The 21969-nt window shown below is 44.1% G+C and overlaps 1 protein-coding gene across 1 annotated transcript in view; it reads left to right on the top strand.

Moving 5' to 3' along the window:
- LOC112256032 (X-linked interleukin-1 receptor accessory protein-like 2) overlaps positions 1–21969 on the top strand; it is a 424604-nt gene that overhangs the window by 244570 nt on the left and 158065 nt on the right. The window contains exons 4-5 of the mRNA XM_024428971.2: positions 7122–7308; positions 7538–7691. Of these exons, the coding sequence (XP_024284739.1) occupies positions 7122–7308; positions 7538–7691 (341 nt within the window). The remainder of the gene's footprint in view (positions 1–7121; positions 7309–7537; positions 7692–21969) is intronic.

Below are 21969 nucleotides of genomic sequence, written 5' to 3'. Positions count from 1 at the left end.
CATGCTGCCAAACATACCCTTGTAAAACTGACCATCCTACCAATCCTCGACTTTGGCGATGTCATTTACAAAATAGCCTCCAATACCCTACTCAACAAATTGGATGCAGTCTATCACAGTGCAATCCGTTTTGTCACCAAAGCCCCATATACTACCCACCATTGCGACCTGTACGCTCTCGTTGGCTGGCCCTCGCTTCATACTCGTCGCCAAACCCACTGGCTCCATGTCATCTACAAGACCCTGCTAGGTAAAGTCCCCCCTTATCTCAGCTCGCTGGTCACCATAGCATCTCCCACCTGTAGCACCCGCTCCAGCAGGTATATCTCTCTAGTCACCCCCAAAACCAATTCTTTCTTTGGCCGCCTCTCCTTCCAGTTCTCTGCTGCCAATGACTGGAACAAACTACAAAAATCTCTGAAACTGGAAACACTTATCTCCCTCACTAGCTTTAAGCATCAACTGTCAGAGCAGCTCACAGATTACTGCACCTGTACACAGCCCACCTATAATTTAGCCCAAACAACTACCTCTTTCCCAACTGTATTTAATTTTTATTTATTTATTTATTTTGCTCCTTTGCACCCCATAATTTTTATTTCTACTTTGCACATTCTTCCATTGCAAAACTACCATTCCAGTGTTTTACTTGCTATATTGTATTTACTTTGCCACCATGGCCTTTTTTGCCTTTACCTCCCTTCTCACCTCATTTGCTCACATTGTATATAGACTTGTTTATACTGTATTATTGACTGTATGTTTGTTTTACTCCATGTGTAACTCTGTGTCGTTGTGTCTGTCGAACTGCTTTGCTTTATCTTGGCCAGGTCGCAATTGTAAATGAGAACTTGTTCTCAACTTGCCTACCTGGTTAAATAAAGGTAAAATAAATAAATAAATAAATTAATAAAAATAAAAATAGAGGTTTAAATGCTTCAGAAGTAGGGTCCTCATGGTTCATTTCCAGTTAGAGTGGTTACAATTTAAATGAAATTGGGGGTTCATGTTCTCTTAAATATTTTCCATTCCTCTTTAAAACTTGACTACATTTTCCTCTTTCTCCCTCTTACAGAGAAATGGTGGAAATGATTTCTCCCCCCCCCATTTGAATCAATGGAATTGGCCTACATTTAGATTTAAACTGTTGCATGTAAAATTATCTTTCTCTCTTGCTGAAATCCATCTTTAGTAAGGTGCTTTATTAAGTTCAAAGAGTTTGATATAATTTTTCAGACAGCAGAGCAATTGAGGCAGGGAGATTGTGTAGGAAATTCTGCCCACAGAGATTTTGAAGAACTTGCAAAAGCATCTGGGGACCTGAGAAATCCATTCATAAGCTCATAAAGCTTTTGCATTGCATCACAATTAATGCCAATAACATCAACAACCATTTCAAACTAACCTACATAAATTGCTTTCATTCCTTGTTGGCAAACAGAGTGTAATGAATACTCAGGGAGGAAAAGGTGTAGATTCACACGCAGAGCGTGGCAGGTTTATTTCACCTTCACAGAAGGCAGGAATCGGGGTCACAGGCAGGCAGTGGTCATACACAGGTAGGCAAACAGGCAGGTGAATCAAAACTAGGACTGAAGGCTATAACTGGTTCTCACAAACGAGCTAGGAAAAGGCTTAGTAGAGTCAAAATGTAGAGTCAAAATACCTCACAAAGGCACAAACAGAATGAACTGAACTAAATAAGGAGCTGATGAGACCAGGTGAGTAACTAACAGGTGAAATCAATGAACGAAAATGAAAGACAGGGCTACGTTCAAGAACACAAAGAAACAGGGCTACGTTCAAGAACACAACAAAAAAGAACACAAGGTTGACTAAGAAAATAAATACAGAACCTTACACAGATGGATAAGTGCCTTCTCATTAGGGAGTGTACGTCATTTTTTTAAAGGCTTAACTGGAGAAAATTGGACCTCTCTGAAATAAAAATGGTTGGCCCTACCCTATATTTTAACGAAACCCTCCCTGAATGCTTGAAAAAAAACAAGTGACCCTCCCCTATACCCAAAATAATCATGAGGACATAGTAGATAGCAGAGAACATGTCTACCATTTACCCTCACTTCTTGGACAGACCAGAGCCTTAGAAATGCAGTTTTAGAAACTGTTCTTCATCCTGTAAGCATTTACATGGCAACGTAGAAATGTTGATAGTGCACAGGGCTGAGGGCCAGAAGGTTGTGGGTGGAAAGATCTCCTTTATAGGAAAAGCATTGCATGAATCTACCATCGTATTTGCGGTTATGAGAAAAATGTGCCTTCTATAAATGCATTTCATGCAGTTCTATGTCATTTTTCATGACTGGAGACAGCAGAATCTTTTTTAATAGCACACAAATCACTAAAGTTTCAGGCTAAGAATGGACATAGAGATAGCCTTATAATAAGATGAACACAGGCCTATGTCTTATTTCTAATGAAACTGTCCATTTGTAAATAATTCAATCTGAGATGTCATTATGAATCTGAGCATGGTACTTTCAGAAGTTAGACCTACTTTTCCACCAGACAGAGTAGTCCTACCAACGCGGAAAAAAATGTAAGCTTTAGCTACTGCTACTCTTCTTCTGTGGCTTAACCCAATAAAATGATGTTGAACCAACGTGGAATAGACATTGAAATTAAATATGTGCCCAGTGGGTCACAAATGTTTCCCTAAAAGCTATCTGGTTTAAAACTTCTTCCGTATCACAGAAATGATAGCGACAAAATTAGATTAAGTCCATTTTTTGTCTCCTCGGGTATTGAAGGTTGTAGCCTCTAAACGTTAAAGGACCGAAGCGCCGTTATAAATCACTTCTTATAATCAGATCCTTTTAATTTTCTTCAAAACCTGCTTTTTGCCATTTTCTTTAACATAAGGTAGGCATATGGCATAACCTCACATGCTGTACCCCCTCAATTTGAGTCCTGGTTTTAATTTAACACACCAAGCAGTTCACTGACACGGAGGTCAGGTATTTAAAGAGTTCCTGGTGGGTGGAGGAATTGGCCAACAAATCTATGGATAGCAGCCTATAGCCTAATTTGGTCTGTCAGACTGGTAGGTCTACCTCTTATTTCTTAAATAGGAAGAAACAGGCTCCAACACTCAGCCCTCTGGTTGTTAGTAAAGTCAAATTAAAGTAGGTATGGTCTAAAGGAACTATGTCTACTTGAATTTGCCTTCTTTCAGAACCATGAGCTGTCCATTTCTGATTAATTGTGCTTCAAGTTTGAGCACCACAATGGAAGTTACTCGAATCTGGCTAATATTGTGAGGTCAATAACTCTGATAAATAGCTTCTTCATGGTCAAGAAACATATTGTTTTTATTAATGATGGATCATTCGATTGAGACCACACTAATAGCCTATAGCGATGATCACCAATCCAAGACATTCCTCGTCAATCCCCAAACATGTCTTTAAAAGAAGAACGATAAAGCCTTTTTCTTTGTTTCGCTGGTGTTTCAGCAGTCCTAGTGCCTGGAATGCAAAGTGTTCCTATTTTGAACCATTTCATCTGTCTGAAGGTAGAACTACCCGGCAGGCCCAGAGAGCAAAGCAAGTGCACCCATAGGCCTACAGCTTGCCAATCAGATAGCTCAGATCACTGTGTCTGCACAGTTTCCCCTGGTTTCCTTGAGCCATAGACTGTAAAAAGAAGCTTTGAACACACAGCAGTTAAAACCATGACTAGAGAGAGACTCAACGAATACAGCAAAGAGCTACTGTTTTTATGAGGAAGTTATGACACAAGGCGAGACCCAGATGCAGACACAGGAGGCAGATGGTTGGAGTCTAAGATGTTTAATAATCCAAAAAGGAGTAGGCAAGAGAATGGTCGTGGACAGGCAAAAAGGTCAAAACCAGATCAGAGTCCAGGAGGTACAGAGTGGCAGACAGGCTCGTGGTCAAGGCAGGCAGAAATGGTCAGGCAGGCGGGTACAGAAACAGGCAAGGGTCAAAACCGGGAGGACTGGAAAAAGGAGAATAGCAAAGGCAGGAGAATGGGAAAAACCACTGGTTGACTTGGAATATACAAGACAAACTGGCACAGAGAGATAGGAAACACAGGGATAAATACACTGGGGGAAAACAAGCGAAGCCTGGAGGGGGTGGAGACAATAACAAGGACAGGTGAAACATATCGGTGTGACAAAGTTCATGATTAAGTTGTTATTCAGCATTGTCAACACTTTGTTCAACACTTTTATAAACCATCAAATGCACGTTCTCCCTACTTCCACTCACCCTACAACCATTACTGCAGCTGTAATGAATGAGTATTGCAAAGTGTTCCAATAAGCTTCCATTGTTATTATAAGCTGAATGTATTTTTTAATGGAGGAATATTTCACTTTTTCTGGTCATGGATTGGTGCATGAGGCAGAAATAATGCAGTGTGACTTGAGTTTTGCTATCAGCTGGAAGGACGACTGTGTTCTCCTAGATTTTTAAAAAACAATCTGAATGGTGGCTTGCATTTTGACTCAGAAAGTGATCTTGACTCAGAAAAGGTTGGTGACCACTGACATATAGACACACTTGATATTGCACTCCCAGCGAAGATTAAGAGATGAGGGATGGCATTGGGCACACATCCATACATTGGTTCTTCCTTTAAAAGTCGTGGCGTACTGCAGCACAGCTTGCGGGGTTCCGCAGAATTCTATGGCACGTTATTTAAGTGTCCGCCATTGTTGCCAGAATGATGTAATTTACCACAACCTGCAACCATCTACCACAAACGGTTGTGTCATAAACTCAAAACTTTTAAAGGAAGAACCCCTGTGTAATACCTAATTAGGAAATATTTTTTAGACACTGAGAAACATAGAAATGTAATTAATTGCAAATTACATGACCCTCCCATGGACTGAAAAAATACTTAACCCCCGCCTGACTGAAATTGAAAAGGCATGACCCTCCCCCATTTTCCTCCATGTCGAACCATCCCTTATGTATAATGAAAAGGGAGTGTTAGTATTAGACAAGAGTGCCAAGATGCTGCTCTCTGTGGTATAGGCCATCTCAGCGGATGATCCAAAATGAAAACAGGTCAAACATAGTGGCAGACAGTGCTAATTTCTATGAAGCTCATAGAGCAACACTTTGTCAGTCAGTATAATTGGCCCTGGGGTCCTCCTAGGCCCATCTTCCACAGAGAGAGTTATATGAGCGCTAAGGGCTGTGGAAGAAGGAAGGAGAATGAGGTTCATTACCAGTGAATTAATCATATGGTTTAATCTCCAACTTCCTCCTTATCCTCTCTCTGTGTGAGAGGAGGGCAGGTGGCAGGGTGCCCCAGAGAGCAGAGCTGTGTACTCTATGTCTCCTCTGCCAGGACTGGGAGCTACGGTGTCACTGCTCTCCCCAGACAAGCCTCTTCTAGATGTTCTGAGGCTACTTACTTTCTCAGGTGGTTTTTAGGACAAACAGGAAATGCAGCAAAACAGAACAACATGAGTGACCTACTTGCAGCGGAACCTCAGTCGCTCTCTGTCTGTCTGTCTGTCTGTGGATGTTTACCCCACAGAGTTCCAAAGTCAGGTCACTGCAATGAAAGGCTTCTGCATTGACCTCCATGGCTGCGGTGTCAGAGCGGTCCCCCAACGATATAGGAAACTACTTAGCACCGTTCATGTGTTACAGTCATTTACTGAGATATACAGTGGAAAGAGCCTGATGCACGGTTGACCTCTGCCAAGAGGGCATTTACACAGTTTGGCTCTCTGTACTATGGCTCACACGGAAACCTGTGTAGGGGAAATTACATGGAAGGAAGTCATTCAGGCGTATGGGTGTTCAGAATGCTTATTCAATGTCTCAAGAAAGCTAAGAGCCCGGGCACACTGACCCATGAAACACTGACCCACCTGGGTGGGCCACATCTTGAAGGTTGTCGTGTGTTAGATTCATTGAAGATCACATTAACAGGTGTAATCAGGAACCGCGAGCACACAGAAATCCCTTTTTTATTAAGCATATAATTCAACTGGTGAGGTGTAGCCAAGGCTACTTGAGAGTAATGGCAGGAGTGAGAGATTAATTATTCATGAAGTGGAATCAGTCTTATCAGGATAGCACAATAGTTATGCAGCCTGATTAACTGGGCTAATTGTCAGTAACATATCCTCATTTGTCCTGAGTGACTTCACACATCTGTCCCCTGTTTGTCTGTTGTTGTTTGGCTTTTTATTCGTCACAATATGAGACCGTTGTCACCAGACACAGCAAGTGCCCTGTGAACATTTTTTTAGTCATAGATCATAAATAAAATAGCCCAGAACAGCTATACTCTCTATCTCTGTTGCCTGAGACAAGGAATTCTACACACGCACACACACACACACACACACACACACACACACACACACACACACACACACACACACATAGCAGACCTGTCATGCCACCACTCTCAATACACACACACACACATACATACACACACCGTCACATACACAACCTGCCTGATGTCCAAGTCTAAAACCAGCTAAATGTTTCATGCTGAAAAGTAAAATCTTGGCATTAAACAGGCTGAACTTGCTAGCGGAAGTTCAGGGGGCCTTAGCGTTTGAGAGGCTGACACACAATGCCACTGGAGGGCAATCCCATGCCTGAAAGCCCTCATGCATTTTCAATGGGAACCTAGTGTAGTAGCCATGGTAGTAGCTATGTGTTGAGCTAGGGGTCATGTGCCCTGACACAGGCCTCCCTGAAGGAGACTTGTACTTCTCACTGGTGCCTGCCTAGTGCAATGATATGCACATTCATTCCCCATACAGTATGTGCTCCTGCCACTTCAGGGGGAGCCGCATCTCTTTACTAATTGAAGCATTTTGAAATATTCCATTCCGATACCCTCCATGTTCAAACTGCCTGTTGTTCTTGATGTTGTTGGCAAAAAAAGTAAAAAGAGGTCCCACTTTACATCATCACAGGCAGGCAGGGAGGCATTGATGAAATTAATGGCAGTGTTTAAGAGCTCTGCTAGTTCACAGATGAAACCCCGTGGAGAAATCGATGTGTGCTTTTGTGTGTTTGTGATGATTGTTGGCTAGAGGTGAACTTGGGGAAACATAAAGCCTCCTGTGTTGTGTTCCCTGCCTGCAGAAACTCCACCTACTGCATGAAGGTGTCCATGTCCTTGGCGGTAGAGGAGAACGACGAGGGCCTGTGCTTCAACAGTAAAATACGTCACCTGGAGAAAGCCGAGATCACTAAGAGCAAGATGATCAACTGCCCCGACATCGAGGATTACCTCGCCCCTTACAAGCAGCCCCAGATGACCTGGTATAAGGTAACGAATCACTCTTATTCTCAGAAGCGTTGTATAGTCCTTGTGTATGAACCCAAGAAGATTAGCCCTGATCCACTAATGGGTATCTAAATAAACGTAATTAAACGTAACATAGTGAATCGGTAGTTAATGACTGTGAGTTGGATATGGAAAAGATATGGAACAAGATGAAACTGACGCGGTATAACACTGTGTGATGGTGTGATGTTAATGTGACCTGTCTGTCTAGGAGTGTGAGAAGAGGACGTGGCGGAGCTCCATCATGGTGAACATCACCAACATCTGGTTTCCTGAGGTGCAGGAGGACGACGGGGGGAACTACACCTGTGAGCTCAAGTATGGCAGCCGGGTGGTGAGGAGGACCACGGAACTCAAAGTCACAGGTAAGCCCCCCATGCCTTGTGTGTGCGTGAGTGTGTGTTTGGGTGTGTGTGTGCATAATGCGTGTGTGTGCGTGCGTTTGGGTGTGTTTGTGTGAGTGCGTGTTTGGGTGTGTCTGGTTACAGTGTGAATGTGTTGTATATTGTTATGTGCATGTGTGTATTGTATGTGCACAGTTCCAAAAACAGTTTGACAGCTGGCCACAATTTGCATCTGAAATCAGCTGCAGTGAGCGGAAAGGTTTAACTTTTGCACTCTTACATTTAATATTCTGAAGTCCCTTCCTCTCAAGGTTTGGTAGTTCAGTGATAAAACACTCAGCCGGATGCACTGCGAAGACACACCATTTATCACCGTAGCATAGTGGGGTATCACTGTGTATCTGTGATGCATCAGCCCTCAGTGTAAACGCTGGCATCCACTGTGACGTGAGATGGATTTATTTATTCACATTCTGGGCTTGTGCCTCCTCCGCTGCCTCTGTCATGCAGCAGGCAGTCAGGCAGGCTGGGATTCCAGGCCAGTGAGTCTGACCCTTGGGGTGTGTGCTGGGTCCCGACTGCAGGAAAAGCAGCTGCCAACTGCAGTGTGAAATCAACCCCCAAGCTCATTCACCCTGCCTGCCTGCCTAGCCCCACTCTGAAACAGAGCCAATCCGCTGGAGCCTCAGGACGGCAGTAGGCAGGCAGCTCTCTCTGAGTCTGACTCTAGCTACTCTATAAACAGGACATAAACACCTGGAAACTACACACAACAGTTCCAGAAATGGAACTAAAACCGATAGTAGCCCATACTAGACCATACAGAATGATCGACAGCACTATCACCATTTATTTAAGATACGTTTTGAAGAGGTAGGGTTTCAGGTGCTTTTGGAAGATGGGCAGGGACTCTGTCCTAGCTTTTAGGGGGAAGCTGGTTCCACCATTGGGGTGCCAGGACAGAGAAGAGCTTGGACTGGGCTGAGCGGGATCTGCCCTCCCAAAGGGGTGGGAGGGCCAAGAGACCACAAGTTGCAGAACAGAGTGCTCAGGTTGGGGTGTAGGGTTTGAGCATAACCTGAAAGTAGGGAGGGGCAGTTCCTCTTGCTGTTCCGTAGGTAAGCACCCTGGTCTTGTCGTGGATTCGAGTTTAGACCGGAAGCCAGTGGAGTGTGTGGAGGAGCAGGGTGACATGGGAGAATTTGGGAAGGTTGAAAACCAGGCGGGCTGCAGCATTCTGGATAAGTTGCAGGGGTTTAATGGCACAAGCGTGGAGCCCAGCCAACAGCGAGTTGCAGTAGTCCAGACAGGAGATGCCTCCATTAGGACTTAGGTAGGATCGTACGTTACGGATGTTGTCGAGCATAAACCTGCAGGAGTGAGTCACTGCTTTGCTGTTTACTGAGAACAACAGGGAGTTGTCCAGGGTCACGCCAAGGTTCTTTACACTCTGGGACGACGACACTGTGGAGTTGTCAATCGCGATGGAGAGGTCTTTGAGCGGGCAGGCCTTCCCAGGGAGGAAGAGCAGCTCTTTCTTGTCGAGCATGTTACTTGAGGTGGTGGGCCGACATCCAAGCTGTGATATCTGCCAGGCATGCAGAGATGCATGTCGCCACCTGGTTGTCAGAAGGGGGGAAGGAGAGAAGTAGTTGAGTGTCATCTACATAGCAATGGTAGGAGAGATCATGTGAGGATATGACAGAGTCGAGTGACTTGGTATATAGAGAGAAAAGGAGAGAGCCTAGAATCGAGCCCTGGGGGACACCAGTAGTGAGAGTACGTGGTGTAGACACAGATCCTCTCCACGTCACCTGGTAGGAATGGCCTGCCAGGTAGGATGCAATCCAAAACGCCCAGCCCTGAGAGGGTGGAGAGGAAGAGCTGATGGTTCACAGTGTCGAAGGCAGTGGATCGATCTAGGAGGGTGAGAACAGAGGAGAGAGAGTCAGCTTTGGCAGTGCGGAGGGCCTCTGTGATACAGAGAAGAGCAGTCTCGGTTGAGTGACCCATTTTGAAGCCTGACTGGTTAGGGTGAAGAAGATTTTTCTTAGAGAGATAACAAAATAGTTAATCAGAGACAGCACACTCAAGTGTTTTTGAAGGAAAAGAAAGATGGGATACAGGTCTACAGTTTCTGATGTCAGATGAGTCGAGCGTTGGTTTCTTGAGGTGGGGAGCGACCGTTTTGAAGTCAGAGGGAACACAGCCGATGGTCAGAGATGAGTTGATGAGGGAAGTGTGGAATGGGAGAACGTCTCCAGAGATGGTCTGGGAGGAGGGGATGGGGTCAAGCCGGCAGATTGTCGGGCGGCCAGACCTCAATAGTCACAGGATTTCATCTGGAGAGAGAGGGGAGAACGAGGTCAAGGTGTAGGGTAGTTCTGTTTGACTGGGACCAGTGGATTCAATAGGCTGAGTGATTGAGGAGCGGATGTCGTCAACCTTCTTTTCAAAGTGGTTGACAAAGTTGTCCACAGAGAGGGAGGGGGTGGAGGATTAAGGAGGGAAGGGAAGGTGGAAAAGAGTTTCCTATGGTTAGAGGCAGAAGCTTAACATTGTGAGTGGTAGAAAGTGGCTTTAACAGTGGATACAGAGGAAGAAACGGTAGAGAGGATCGAGTGAAAGGATGATAGATCCTCTGGAAGTTTAGTTTTCCTCCATTTCCGCTCAGCTACCTGCAGCCCTGTTCTGTAAGCTCTCAATTGGTCACTCAGCCACGGAGCAGGAGGGGAGGACCGAGCCGGCCGGGAGGAAAGGGGACAGTGCAAGTCATAGGATGTGGAAAGGAAGGAGAGTAGGTTTGAAGAGGCAGAATCAGGAGACAGGAGGGAGAAGGATTTAGCAGCAGGGAGAGATGGTAGGATAGAAGAGTAGTAGTGGAAGAGAGAGAGCGAAAATTGTGACGCTGCATAACCATCTGGGTAGGGGCTGAGTGGTTAGGGTTGGAGGAAAGGGAGGCAGAAAAGGAAATAAAGTAGTGATCAGAGACCTGGAGGGGGATTTCAGTGAGATTAGTAGGTGAACAGCCTCTAGTAAATATGAGGTCAAGCATATTGCCTGCCTTGTGAGTTGGAGGGGATTGGTAAAGGCTGAGGTCAAAAGAGGTAAGGAGGGGGAAAAGAGAGTTGGAAAGAAATGCAGACGTCGGGAGGTTGAAGTTGCCAAGTTCGAAGAGCAGTGAGCAGACATTTTTTGAATGACATGTTAAACACCCCCCATTGTCTTTCTGTAGCATCTATAAGAACGCTAAAGCGTCATCTGCGATTTAACGCATCGTCTCCACACTTGCATCCAAAGAAAGAGGTGAAAGATTTTATGTGGAACTGAAAAAGTAATAATTTAATACAAATTAAATCTTTACAATTTAGATGAGCTGAAATGAAAGCACCTTCTGAACATTAACACTCAGATTATAGTGTCTGGTCTTGCAAACAATGTAAAGTATGTTCATTTGAAGTCAAAGTTTACATACACTTGGAGTCATTAAAACTTGTTTTTCAACCACTCCACAAATTATTTGTTAACAAACTATGGTTTGGGCAAGTCGGTTAGGACATCTACTTTGTGCATGACACAAGTAGTTTTTCCAACAGTTGTTTACAGACAGATTATTTCACTTATAATTCACTGTATCACAATTCCAGTGGGTCAGAAGTTTACATACACTAAGTTGACTGTGCCTTTAAACATTCCAGGAAATGCAGCTTTGCTGCAGGAGGGACTGGTGCATTTCACAAAATAGATGGCATCATGAGGCGGGAATATTATGTGGAGATATTGAAGCAACATCTCAAGACATCAATCAGGAAGTTAAATCTTGGTCGCAAATGGATCTTCCAAATGGACAATGACCCCAAGCACACTTCCAAAGTTGTGTCAAAATGGCTTAAGGACAACAAAGTCAAGGTATTGGAGTGACCATCACAAAGCCCTGACCTCAATACTATAGAAAATGTGTGGGCAGAACTGAAAAAGCATGTGCGAGCAAGGATGCCTATGAACCTGACTCAGTTACTCCAGCTCTGTCAGGAAGAATAGGACAAAATTCACCAACTTATTGTGGGAAGCTTGTGGAAGGCTACCCAAAACATTTGACCCAAGTTAAACTATTTAAAGGCAATGCTACCAAATGCTAATTGAGTGTTTGTAAACTTCTGATCCACTGGGAATGTGATGAAAGAAATAAAAGCTTAAATAAATCATTCTCTCTACTATTCTGACATTTCGTATTCTTAAAATAAAGTGGGGATCCTAACTGACCTAAAACAGGGAATTTTTACTAGGATTAAATGTCAGAAATTGTGAAGAACTGAGTTTAAATGTATTTGGCTAAGGTGTATGTAAACTTCCAACTTCAAATGTATTTACAGTGCTTAATTTGTGCTGGATCCTGCCGGAACGTGATCCGGCACCTCTCCGTTTTGGACTGTTTTGTTCCGGAACCTATTTGGCCAGATCCGGTACCTCTCGTGGCACGAACAATAATTTTCACTTTTCACCGAATAAATCAAAGTTCATTCAAATAACCTCTTTGTTAATTCCCCTGCCCCCACAAAAACGTAATTGATGGTTTGCGCAACATTGTAACCTATGTTTGAGACTAACACGTTGCCGTGGCTGTGTGAGAAGTGCGCCAGTATCTCTCACATAACTAGAATGGGATTCATGTTCTATGATCCCTCTCTGTTCTGGTAGACATGAGCCTGCAACCCTCATCTCTAAGTTATTGTAATCCATAAAATATTTCCTTATAGAAGGGTTCTGAAGGAACTGCAGGACACCTGATAAATTAAAATATATTTGCCAAATTTATAGAATCACTGCTGTCTGTTCAGAAATAAATGAAATAATTCAGAATAGCCTACTACGCCATGAGAAGGCCTATAATTTAGCCAGGATCAATAGCTTATTTTTTTAAATAGCCTAGCTGTGGATTCTAGCCCAATAACAGGGAATAGCGTATAGTCGGGAACGCGCGGCGAGTCTGTCAGTAAAAAAACAGCATTGCAGACAAAACAGGAATATTTCAAATATAATTGAGGGAAAACACAGGTTGGAAAGCAAATGGCTCCTTCTGAAAAGAGAAGACTCTATGCTTTAGGCTACCAAATATTTGATCAACTTCCAAACATTGTTTTACAAAAGAGAGAGACAAAGAGAGATAGGCTTTTGGCATGAGCGCATCGGCTATCACCAGCAAGTGAGCTGTGCATCATTGGTCAGTCAGTGAAACTGTAAAGCATTTTTAGGACTATAATGTCCTACTCATATTGTGGCCTGCAATATGTATCCACACACATAGTCCTAGGTTATTGATGGATTCAAGACGAGGTCATTTTAATTTTCCTCCGATTTTCAGTTTGTTAGTGCCTGCCATTTCGATCATTTGTGCGGTATTAAAAACATTATTCTGCCAAAGTCTCCAGTCATATAAAAATTAAGTAGAATTGCATTTATAAAAGGCAACATTTTTCACAGACCCTAGGCTACTAAAAATGTTCTCCACGTGTGCAACTTCTGTAAGTGCCTCTGGTGTACTGCTCTATGCCACTAGCAAATGTGACGATAAAGCATGCAATGTTTTATCATAAATGTGATTTTTTTAATGTGTTCCTGTACCTCAGAACTCCCCAGGTCACCTCACTCTAGCGCTCACTTTTTGTTCTGGCACCTCCTGATTTACAAATTCAGCACTGTGTATACATAGGTGTAATCTAGAGCCAAGTAGTTGTTTTTTAATCTGAGGGTATCCTGATACACTTGTTGAATTTTGCAACTGAGCATGAAAACAACAGTAATTTATTAGGCAGTCTAGACAGCGGAGGTGAGTTCAGGTAAGCCTAGACAGAGCTGTTTTTTAGTGTTTGCGGCCATGTTCCTCCTCTTTATGTTAATCTATTCAGATTTGCAAATCCACCCTGTGGTTTTATGCAAATGAGGCACATATCATTGTCTTTATTTTAACACAAAATATATATTTGTATACAGTGCCTTGCGAAAGTATTCGGCCCCCTTGAACTTTGCGACCTTTTGCCACATTTCAGGCTTCAAACATAAAGATATAAAACTGTATTTTTTTGTGAAGAATCAACAACAAGTGGGACACAATCATGAAGTGGAACGACATTTATTGGATATTTCAAACTTTTTTAACAAATCAAAAACTGAAAAATTGGGCGTGCAAAATTATTCAGCCCCTTTACTTTCAGTGCAGCAAACTCTCTCCAGAAGTTCAGTGAGGATCTCTGAATGATCCAATGTTGATTTAAATGACTAATGATGATAAATACAATCCACCTGTGTGTAATCAAGTCTCTGTATAAATGCACCTGCACTGTGATAGTCTCAGAGGTCCGTTAAAAGCGCAGAGAGCATCATGAAGAACAAGGAACACACCAGGCAGGTCCGAGATACTGTTGTGAAGAAGTTTAAAGCCAGATTTGGATACAAAAAGATTTCCCAAGCTTTAAACATCCCAAGGAGCACTGTGCAAGCGATAATATTGAAATAGAAGGAGTATCAGACCACTGCAAATCTACCAAGACCTGGCCGTCCCTCTAAACTTTCAGCTCATACAAGGAGAAGACTGATCAGAGATGCAGCCAAGAGGCCCATGATCACTCTGGATGAAATGCAGAGATCTACAGCTGAGGTGGGAGACTCTGTCCATAGGACAAAAATCAGTCGTATATTGCACAAATCTGGCCTTTATGGAAGAGTGGCAAGAAGAAAGCCATTTCTTAAAGATATCCATAAAAAGTGTTGTTTAAAGTTTGCCACAAGCCACCTGGGAGACACACCAAACATGTGGAAGAAGGTGCTCTGGTCAGATGAAACCAAAATTGAACTTTTTGGCAACAATGCAAAACGTTATGTTTGGCGTAAAAGCAACACAGCCCATCACCCTGAACACACCATCCCCACTGTCAAACATGGTGGTGGCAGCATCATGGTTTGGGCCTGCTTTTCTTCAGCAGGGACAGGGAAGATGGTTAAAATTGATGGGAAGATGGATGGAGCCAAATACAGGACCATTCTGGAAGAAAACCTGATGGAGTCTGCAAAAGACCTGAGACTGGGACGGAGATTTGTCTTCCAACAAGACAATGATCCAAAACATAAAGCAAAATCTACAATGGAATGGTTCAAAAATAACCATATCCAGGTGTTAGAATGGCCAAGTCAAAGTCCAGACCTGAATCCAATCGAGAATCTGTGGAAAGAACTGAAAACTGCTGTTCACAAATGCTCTCCATCCAACCTCACTGAGCTCGAGCTGTTTTGCAAGGAGGAATGGGAAAAAATGTCAATCTCTCGATGTGCAAAACTGATAGAGACAAACCCCAAGCGACTTACAGCTGTAATCGTAGCAAAAGGTGGCGCTACAAAGTATTAACTTAAGGGGGCTGAATAATTTTGCACGCCCAATTTTTCAGTTTTTGATTTGTTAAAAAAGTTTGAAATATCCAATAAATGTCGTTCCACTTCATGATTGTGTCCCACTTGTTGTTGATTCTTCACAAAAAAATACAGTTTTATATCTTTATGTTTGAAGCCTGAAATGTGGCAAAAGGTCGCAAAGTTCAAGGGGGCCAAATACTTTCGCAAGGCACTGTATATGTATTTATGAGTGCATTCTAAGAAAACACATTCAATTTGACAACAAATGTAATACCTGAATTCCCACCAAAATCCCTGAACTTCCATTCATTATTTGTCTGTGCCAGTAAAATGTTTCATGTGCTATAATTCAGTCAATATATGATGGATTGTAAAATTCTTAAAGTTTGAGGTGTCTTCATCCATAGTACATAGTACAACTATTGCATATATTAGAACCTTAACAATTTTGATAACCGTTGCTACACACACACAAGTTATTTTACATGCAATTCAAAGACGAAAACAGCACTGTGCTTCACTAAACAACAGTATTCAACGAACTAGCATTACAAAGCCACAATAGAGTCAGTAGCAGCAAGCTAACGTGATCTGCTAAGCCGAAAGACATCTGCTTCAGTGAGATGTGAATTGGCAGGGAGAATATGATGCTTGTCTTGTCAGTTAACTGAGCCATTGTTTGTTCACTCACTCACATGCCCTTCTGCTAAGCTAAGCACTAGGCGTGCATGAGTGGTGTAATGTTGGAGCTGGATTCCACATGGTTTACAAGCTGCCTGGGGTGCTGACCTGTTGGATCAAATGCCATGTAGGGTGCTGCTGGTTGGGTGGTGAGCCGAGTCAGGGTCAGACAAGGCCTGCGTTAGTTAGCTTCAAGCACACAGAGATGTCACTCAGGACACTTAGGCTTCCAGGGGGCAGGGGGCTTGTCCTTGTTCTCAATTCCACTGCCCCTCCACCTTTAAAGAGCATTGCCCCTGTAGAGAAGGAATATAAATGGTGTTGCTAGCCATTTATAGCAGAGGAGAGAACATGCCCCGATCCACATCAGCGGGACTGCAGTAGCAAGAATTAGCAGTTGTAAGTTCCTCGACGTCCACATCACGGAGGACTTGACAGGGACCAACAACACCACTACTCTTGTCAAAAGGGCGCAACAGCGTTGCTACTTCCTAAGGCGGCCGAAGACATTTGGTTTGCTACCCCGGGTCCTCTCCAAATACTGCCGCTGCTCCATCGAGAGCATCCTGACCGGTTGCATCATGACCTGGTACGGGATTTGCGCTGTCCACGACCGCAAGGCCCTCCAGCGAGTGATGAAGACAGCCTGGTGCATCACTGGGACCGTGCTCCCACCCATCCAGGGCATCTACTCAAAACTGTGCCTGAGGAAGGCCCGCAGCATCATCAAGGACCCCACACACCCCAGCCTCAAATTCTTCACTCCCTTACCGTCGGGAAGATGGTATTGGAGCATGATGTCTGATACCAACAGGCTCATAGACAGTTTCTATCTACAAGCCATCAGACTGCTCAAAAAATATTCCAAAACATAATTGAACTGGACTGATCACCTGCACTGACTCTCTGCACCTTTGCACACATGCACTCACTCACGCACACACCCACACTGATACACAATCATCCACACACACACACACACACACACACATACACACGTGCGCACACACGCACACATACACACACATATAGACACATATACAAATAAACTTGCCCACCATCCCCTCCTTCCCCAAAACACGTCTAAATATTGGGCTATAAATTGTGCCTTCCTGTATTATACTTATTCTAAAATGTTTTTTCTATTCTACTGAGCCATTTACTTTATGTTCGTATTCTTATCTTTTATTATTTCTTATTGTTGTTGCATTGTCGAGAAGGAACCTGTAGCAAGCATTTCATTGGACGGTGTATACCATGTGTATCCCATACATGCGACTAATAAAACTAACTTAAAACTTGAAATGAGGCAACAACAAGGCCTTGAAAGAGCCTGTAGGGCCAATCTGCTCCTGAATAGCCTGCAGTATAGTAGTGGTACAGTACAATAATAAATCAGAATGGAGGGGAGGCTAAGCCTTGGCAAAGGCTCAGATTTGTGCCCAAAAACCACCATGACCAAAACAAGCCTCTTCTCTCCCTCCACAGCCAGCAACCTGGTCATAAATATTTTAAAATGCATTTCAAAGTGAAATGCCTCTCATGAAAGAACATTGCATTTAGGCTAAATTTAACAGTCATTGCTGTCACTGTGAGAGGCGAGTTACCATGGTCATGCATCTCCGAACCTCATTGGGATATTGTAACACTTTCCACAGCCAGTTAAGTCAACATTGAGAAAGATGATGGGCCATGCACATCCTGACCCTCTCTCCCCCTCTCTTTCTCTCTCTCCCCCTCTCTTCCTCTTTCACTCCCTCTCTCTCTCTCCCTCTCCTCCTCACTCACTCCCTCTCTCCCCCTCTCCCCCTCACTCACTCCCTCTCTCTCACTCCCTTGCTCTCTCTCTCTCTCTCTCTCTCTCTCTCTCTCTCCCTCTTCCTCTCTCTCCCCCCTCACCCCCTCTCCTCCTCACTCACTCACTCCCTCTCTCTCTCCCCCTCTCCTCCTCACTCACTCCCTCTCTCTCTCTCCCCCTCACTCACTCACTCCCTCTCTCTCTCTCTCTCTCTCTCTCTCTCTCTCTCTCTCCCCCTCACTCACTCACTCTCCTCTCTCTCTCTCTCTCTCTCTCTCTCTCTCTCTCTCTCTCTCTCTCTCTCTCTCTCTCTCTCTCTCTCTCTCTCTCTCTCTCACTCTCACTCTCTCCTGCCTTATCAGCTAGGCCTGTCAGTTCTGGCTCCATACTCCAGCCTCTTGGTTACCTACTTACCCATGTGGAAATCCCATGACCTGTTTATTTTATTCTCATAACTTATCATGAAATTGGATGTGTTCACATGGGCTTTGTCCTGCTATTTCCCCAGATCAGTGTGACCAATTTCTCTTTTCTTAGGTGGAGAGAAACTGTGAAAAATAAAAAGTATATTTGTGTTCTTTTGGGGGTGAAATATGAGTGCACTCATTCAGGAAACATGGTAAAGAGCCATTTAGTCCAGCAGATAGAATTGCTACTTCTCAAAACATAGGCCAGGAGTGTAATACTAGGTGGTTTTCTGACAACAGAAACTATGTGCATCAGAGAGAGTATGATTTCTGACCAATGTTTCATGTTTCAAGTTTTAATGTCACGTGCACAAGTACAGTACAACAATGCAGTACATATCAATGTAGCACACAAAAAAATAAGGTAGAACAAACACAAAATAAATTAAAAGAAGAACACAAGAAAGTAAGACGCTACTGTACAGTGGGGCAAAAAAGTATTTAGTCAGCCACCAATTGTGCAAGTTCTCCCACTTAAAAAGATGAGAGAGGCCTTTAATTTTCATCATAGGTACACTTCAACTATGTCAGACAAAATGAGAGAAAAAAATCCAGAAAATCACATTGTAGGATTTTTAATGAATGTATTTGCAAATTATGGTGGAAAATAAGTATTTGGTCAATAACAAAAGTTTATCTCAATACAATTTTGTTATATACCCTTTGTTGGCAATGATCAGAAGAAGATTGGGAGAATGTCATATGGTCAGATGAAACCAAAATAATGTAAAACCTCAACAGATCCAAACGCAAACGTTTTTGTAAGTCTTCATTTGGATGACAAGGTTTTCACACACTGTTGCTGGTATTTTGGCCCATTCCTCCATGCAGATCTCCTCTAGAAGCAGTGATGCATTTTTGGGGCTGATCTTGCTGGCCCAGCAACACATACTGCTCTAGAGGAGATCAACTCCCTGAAAACCCAAAGATTTTCTATGGGGTTGAGCAAATAAATTCATAAAAAATCCTACAATGTGAGACTGGTTGAAGTGCCACTCATCAGGACCAATTGGTGGCTGACTAAATACTTTTTTGCCCCACTGTATATACAGGGTCAGTTCCAATAAAATATTTACAATGTGCAGGAATACTGAAGTAATAGATGTACTGTTGAAGTTGGAAGATTACATACACTAAGTTGACTGTGCCTTTAAACAGCTTGGAAACTTCCAGAAAATGATGTCATGGCTTTAGAAGCTTCTGATAGGCTAATTGACATAATTTGAGTCAATTGGAGGTGCACCTGCGGATCTATTTCAAGGCCTACCTTCAAACTCAGTGCCCCTTTGCTTGACATCATGGGCAAATCAATAGAAATCAGCCAAGACCTCAGACAAAAAATGGTGTGTCCTCCACAAGTCTGGTTCATCCTTGGGAGCAATTTCCAAACGCCTGAAGGTACCACGTTCATCTGTACAAACTATAGTATGCAAGTATAAACACCATGGGACCACGCAGCCGTCATACCACTCAGGAAGGAGACGCGTTCTGTCTTCTAGAGAGGAACGTACTTTGCGAAAAGTGCAAATCAATCCCAGAACAACAGCAAAGGACCTTGTGAAGATGCTGGAGGAAACAGGTACAAAAGTAGTATCTATATCCACAGTAAAACGAGTTCTATATCGACATAACCTGAAAAGCCGCTCAGCAAGGAAGAAGCCACTGCTCCAAAACCGCGATAAAAAAGCCAGACTACGGTTTGCAACTGCACATGGGGACATAGATCATACTTTTTGGAGAAATGACCTCTGCTCTGATGAAACAGAAATATAACTGTTTGGCCATAATGACCATCGTTATGTTTGGAGGAAAAGGGGGAGGCTTGCAAAGAAGAACACCATCCCAACCGTGAAGCACGGGGGTGGCAGCATCATGTTGTGGGGGTGCTTTGCTGCAGGAGGGACTTGTGGACTTCACAAAATAGATGGCATCATGAGGCAGGAAAATTACGTTGATATATTGAAGCAACATCTAAAGACATCAGTCAGGAAGTTAAAGCTTGGTCGCAAATGGGTCTCCAAAACGGACAATGACCCCAAGCAGTCTTCCAAAGTTTTGGCAAAATGGCTTAAGGACAACAAAGTCAAGGTATTGGAGTGGCCATCACAAAGCCCTGACCTCAATCCTATAGAAAATGTGTAGGCAGAACTGAAAAAGTGTGTGCGAGCAAGGAGGCCTACAAACCTGACTCAGTTACACCAGCTCTGTCAGGAGGAATGGGCCAAATTTCACCCAACTTATTGTGGGAAGCTTGTGGAAGGCTACCCACAACGTTTGACCCAAGTTTAACATTTTTTTTGTCGTTGAATTTTTACCCCCTTTTCTCCCCAATTTCGTGGTATCCAATTGTTAGTAGTTACTATCTTGTCTCATCGCTACAACTCCCGTACGGGCTCGGGGGAGACGAAGGTCGAAAGCCATGCGTCCCCCGAAACACAACCCAACTGCTTCTTAAACAGCCGCACTGCTTCTTAACACAGCGCACATCCAACCCGGAATCCAGCCGCACCAATGTGTCAGAGGAAACACCGTGCACTGCGTCCGGCCCACCACAGGAGTCGCTAGTGCGCGATGAGACAAGGATATACCTACCGGCCAAACCCTCCCTAACCCGGACGACGCTAGGCCGGTGCGGTGCGTCGCCCCACGGACCTCACGAACCCAGAGTCTTTGGTGGCACAGCTAGCACTGCGATGCAGTGCCCTAGACCTCTGCGCCACCCTGGAAGCCCAAGTTAAACAATTTAAAGGCAATGCTACCAAATACTAATTGAGTGTATGTAAACTTCTGACCCACTGAGAATGTAATGAAAGAAACAAAATCTCTACTATTCTGACATTTCACATTCTTAAAATAAAGTGGTGATCCTAACTGACCTAAGACAGGGAATTTTTACATGTCGGGAATTGTGAAAAACTGAGTTTAAATGTATTTGGCTAAGGTATATGTAAACTAACGACTTCAAATGTATCTTAGAGGTTTACATAGGGGAGGGGATAGGAGGGGGAGAAGGAGGCGAGAGGAAAGGGGAGAGGGTGGGAGGAGAGGGGAGGGACAGGAGGAGGAGAGGGCAGAGACAGGAGGGAAACAGGAGGAGGAGAGGGACAGGAAAAGGAGAGGGACAGGTGGAGGAGAGGACAGGAGAAGGAGGAGGAGGAGGAGAGGAACAGAAGGAGGAGAGGACAGGAGGAGAAGGAGGAAGGGGACAGGAGGAGGAGGCTAAAGTTACAGAAGCAGGAGAGGAAAACGAGGGAGGAGAGGCGAGAGACAGGAGGAGGAGAGGAGAGGAGGAGAGAGACAGGAAGAGGATAGGCTGAGGCATGGAAGCCCGACGATCCGGCTGAGACAAGACGTCTGTCGATCCCGCTGCAGAGAGGGAGCCAGAAGATCCGGTGGAGTGTGACGCGGGATGGGAAGCCACCGAGCCAACCGAGGTAAGGAAACCTCTCGAGCCAGCCAGGGCGTGAAAGTCCGACGGGCTGGCTTAGGCACCCCCGGTTCCATTGGCGGCGGAATCCACCCCTACGTCACCAAAAAAAAAAAAAAAAAAAAAAACTCCTGGACCGGCTGGGTGAACAAGAACTGACGATCCGGCTAAGGTCCGACGTGGGATGGGCGCCATCTGAGCAAACAGGGGGAAGGAAACCTTTCGAGCCACCTAGGGCGTGGAAGCCCGACGAGCTGGCTAGGCACCCCCGGTTTCATCGGTGGCGACCCAAAGCCGATGCCACCATACCAATCGGAACACCAGTACTCCCTTATGCTTTGTGTGATGGCTTCTGCATTCTGTCACATGGGATGACGCTGGAGAGACGAAGCATGTACGGGGAGTCAAACATTTAATAAAGAACAGACATGGAACGAGACAGGAACAGTGTCAGCAAACAAGTAACCCAAACGAAAGACAATTAATGCAGAAGTGGGGAACAGAGCTAGAGATCTGACAAAT

This window comes from Oncorhynchus tshawytscha, linkage group LG08, assembly GCF_018296145.1.
Source record: "Oncorhynchus tshawytscha isolate Ot180627B linkage group LG08, Otsh_v2.0, whole genome shotgun sequence".
In the NCBI taxonomy this organism is placed as follows: Eukaryota; Metazoa; Chordata; class Actinopteri; order Salmoniformes; family Salmonidae; genus Oncorhynchus; species Oncorhynchus tshawytscha.
This window is presented reverse-complemented; position numbering and strand designations above follow the sequence as displayed.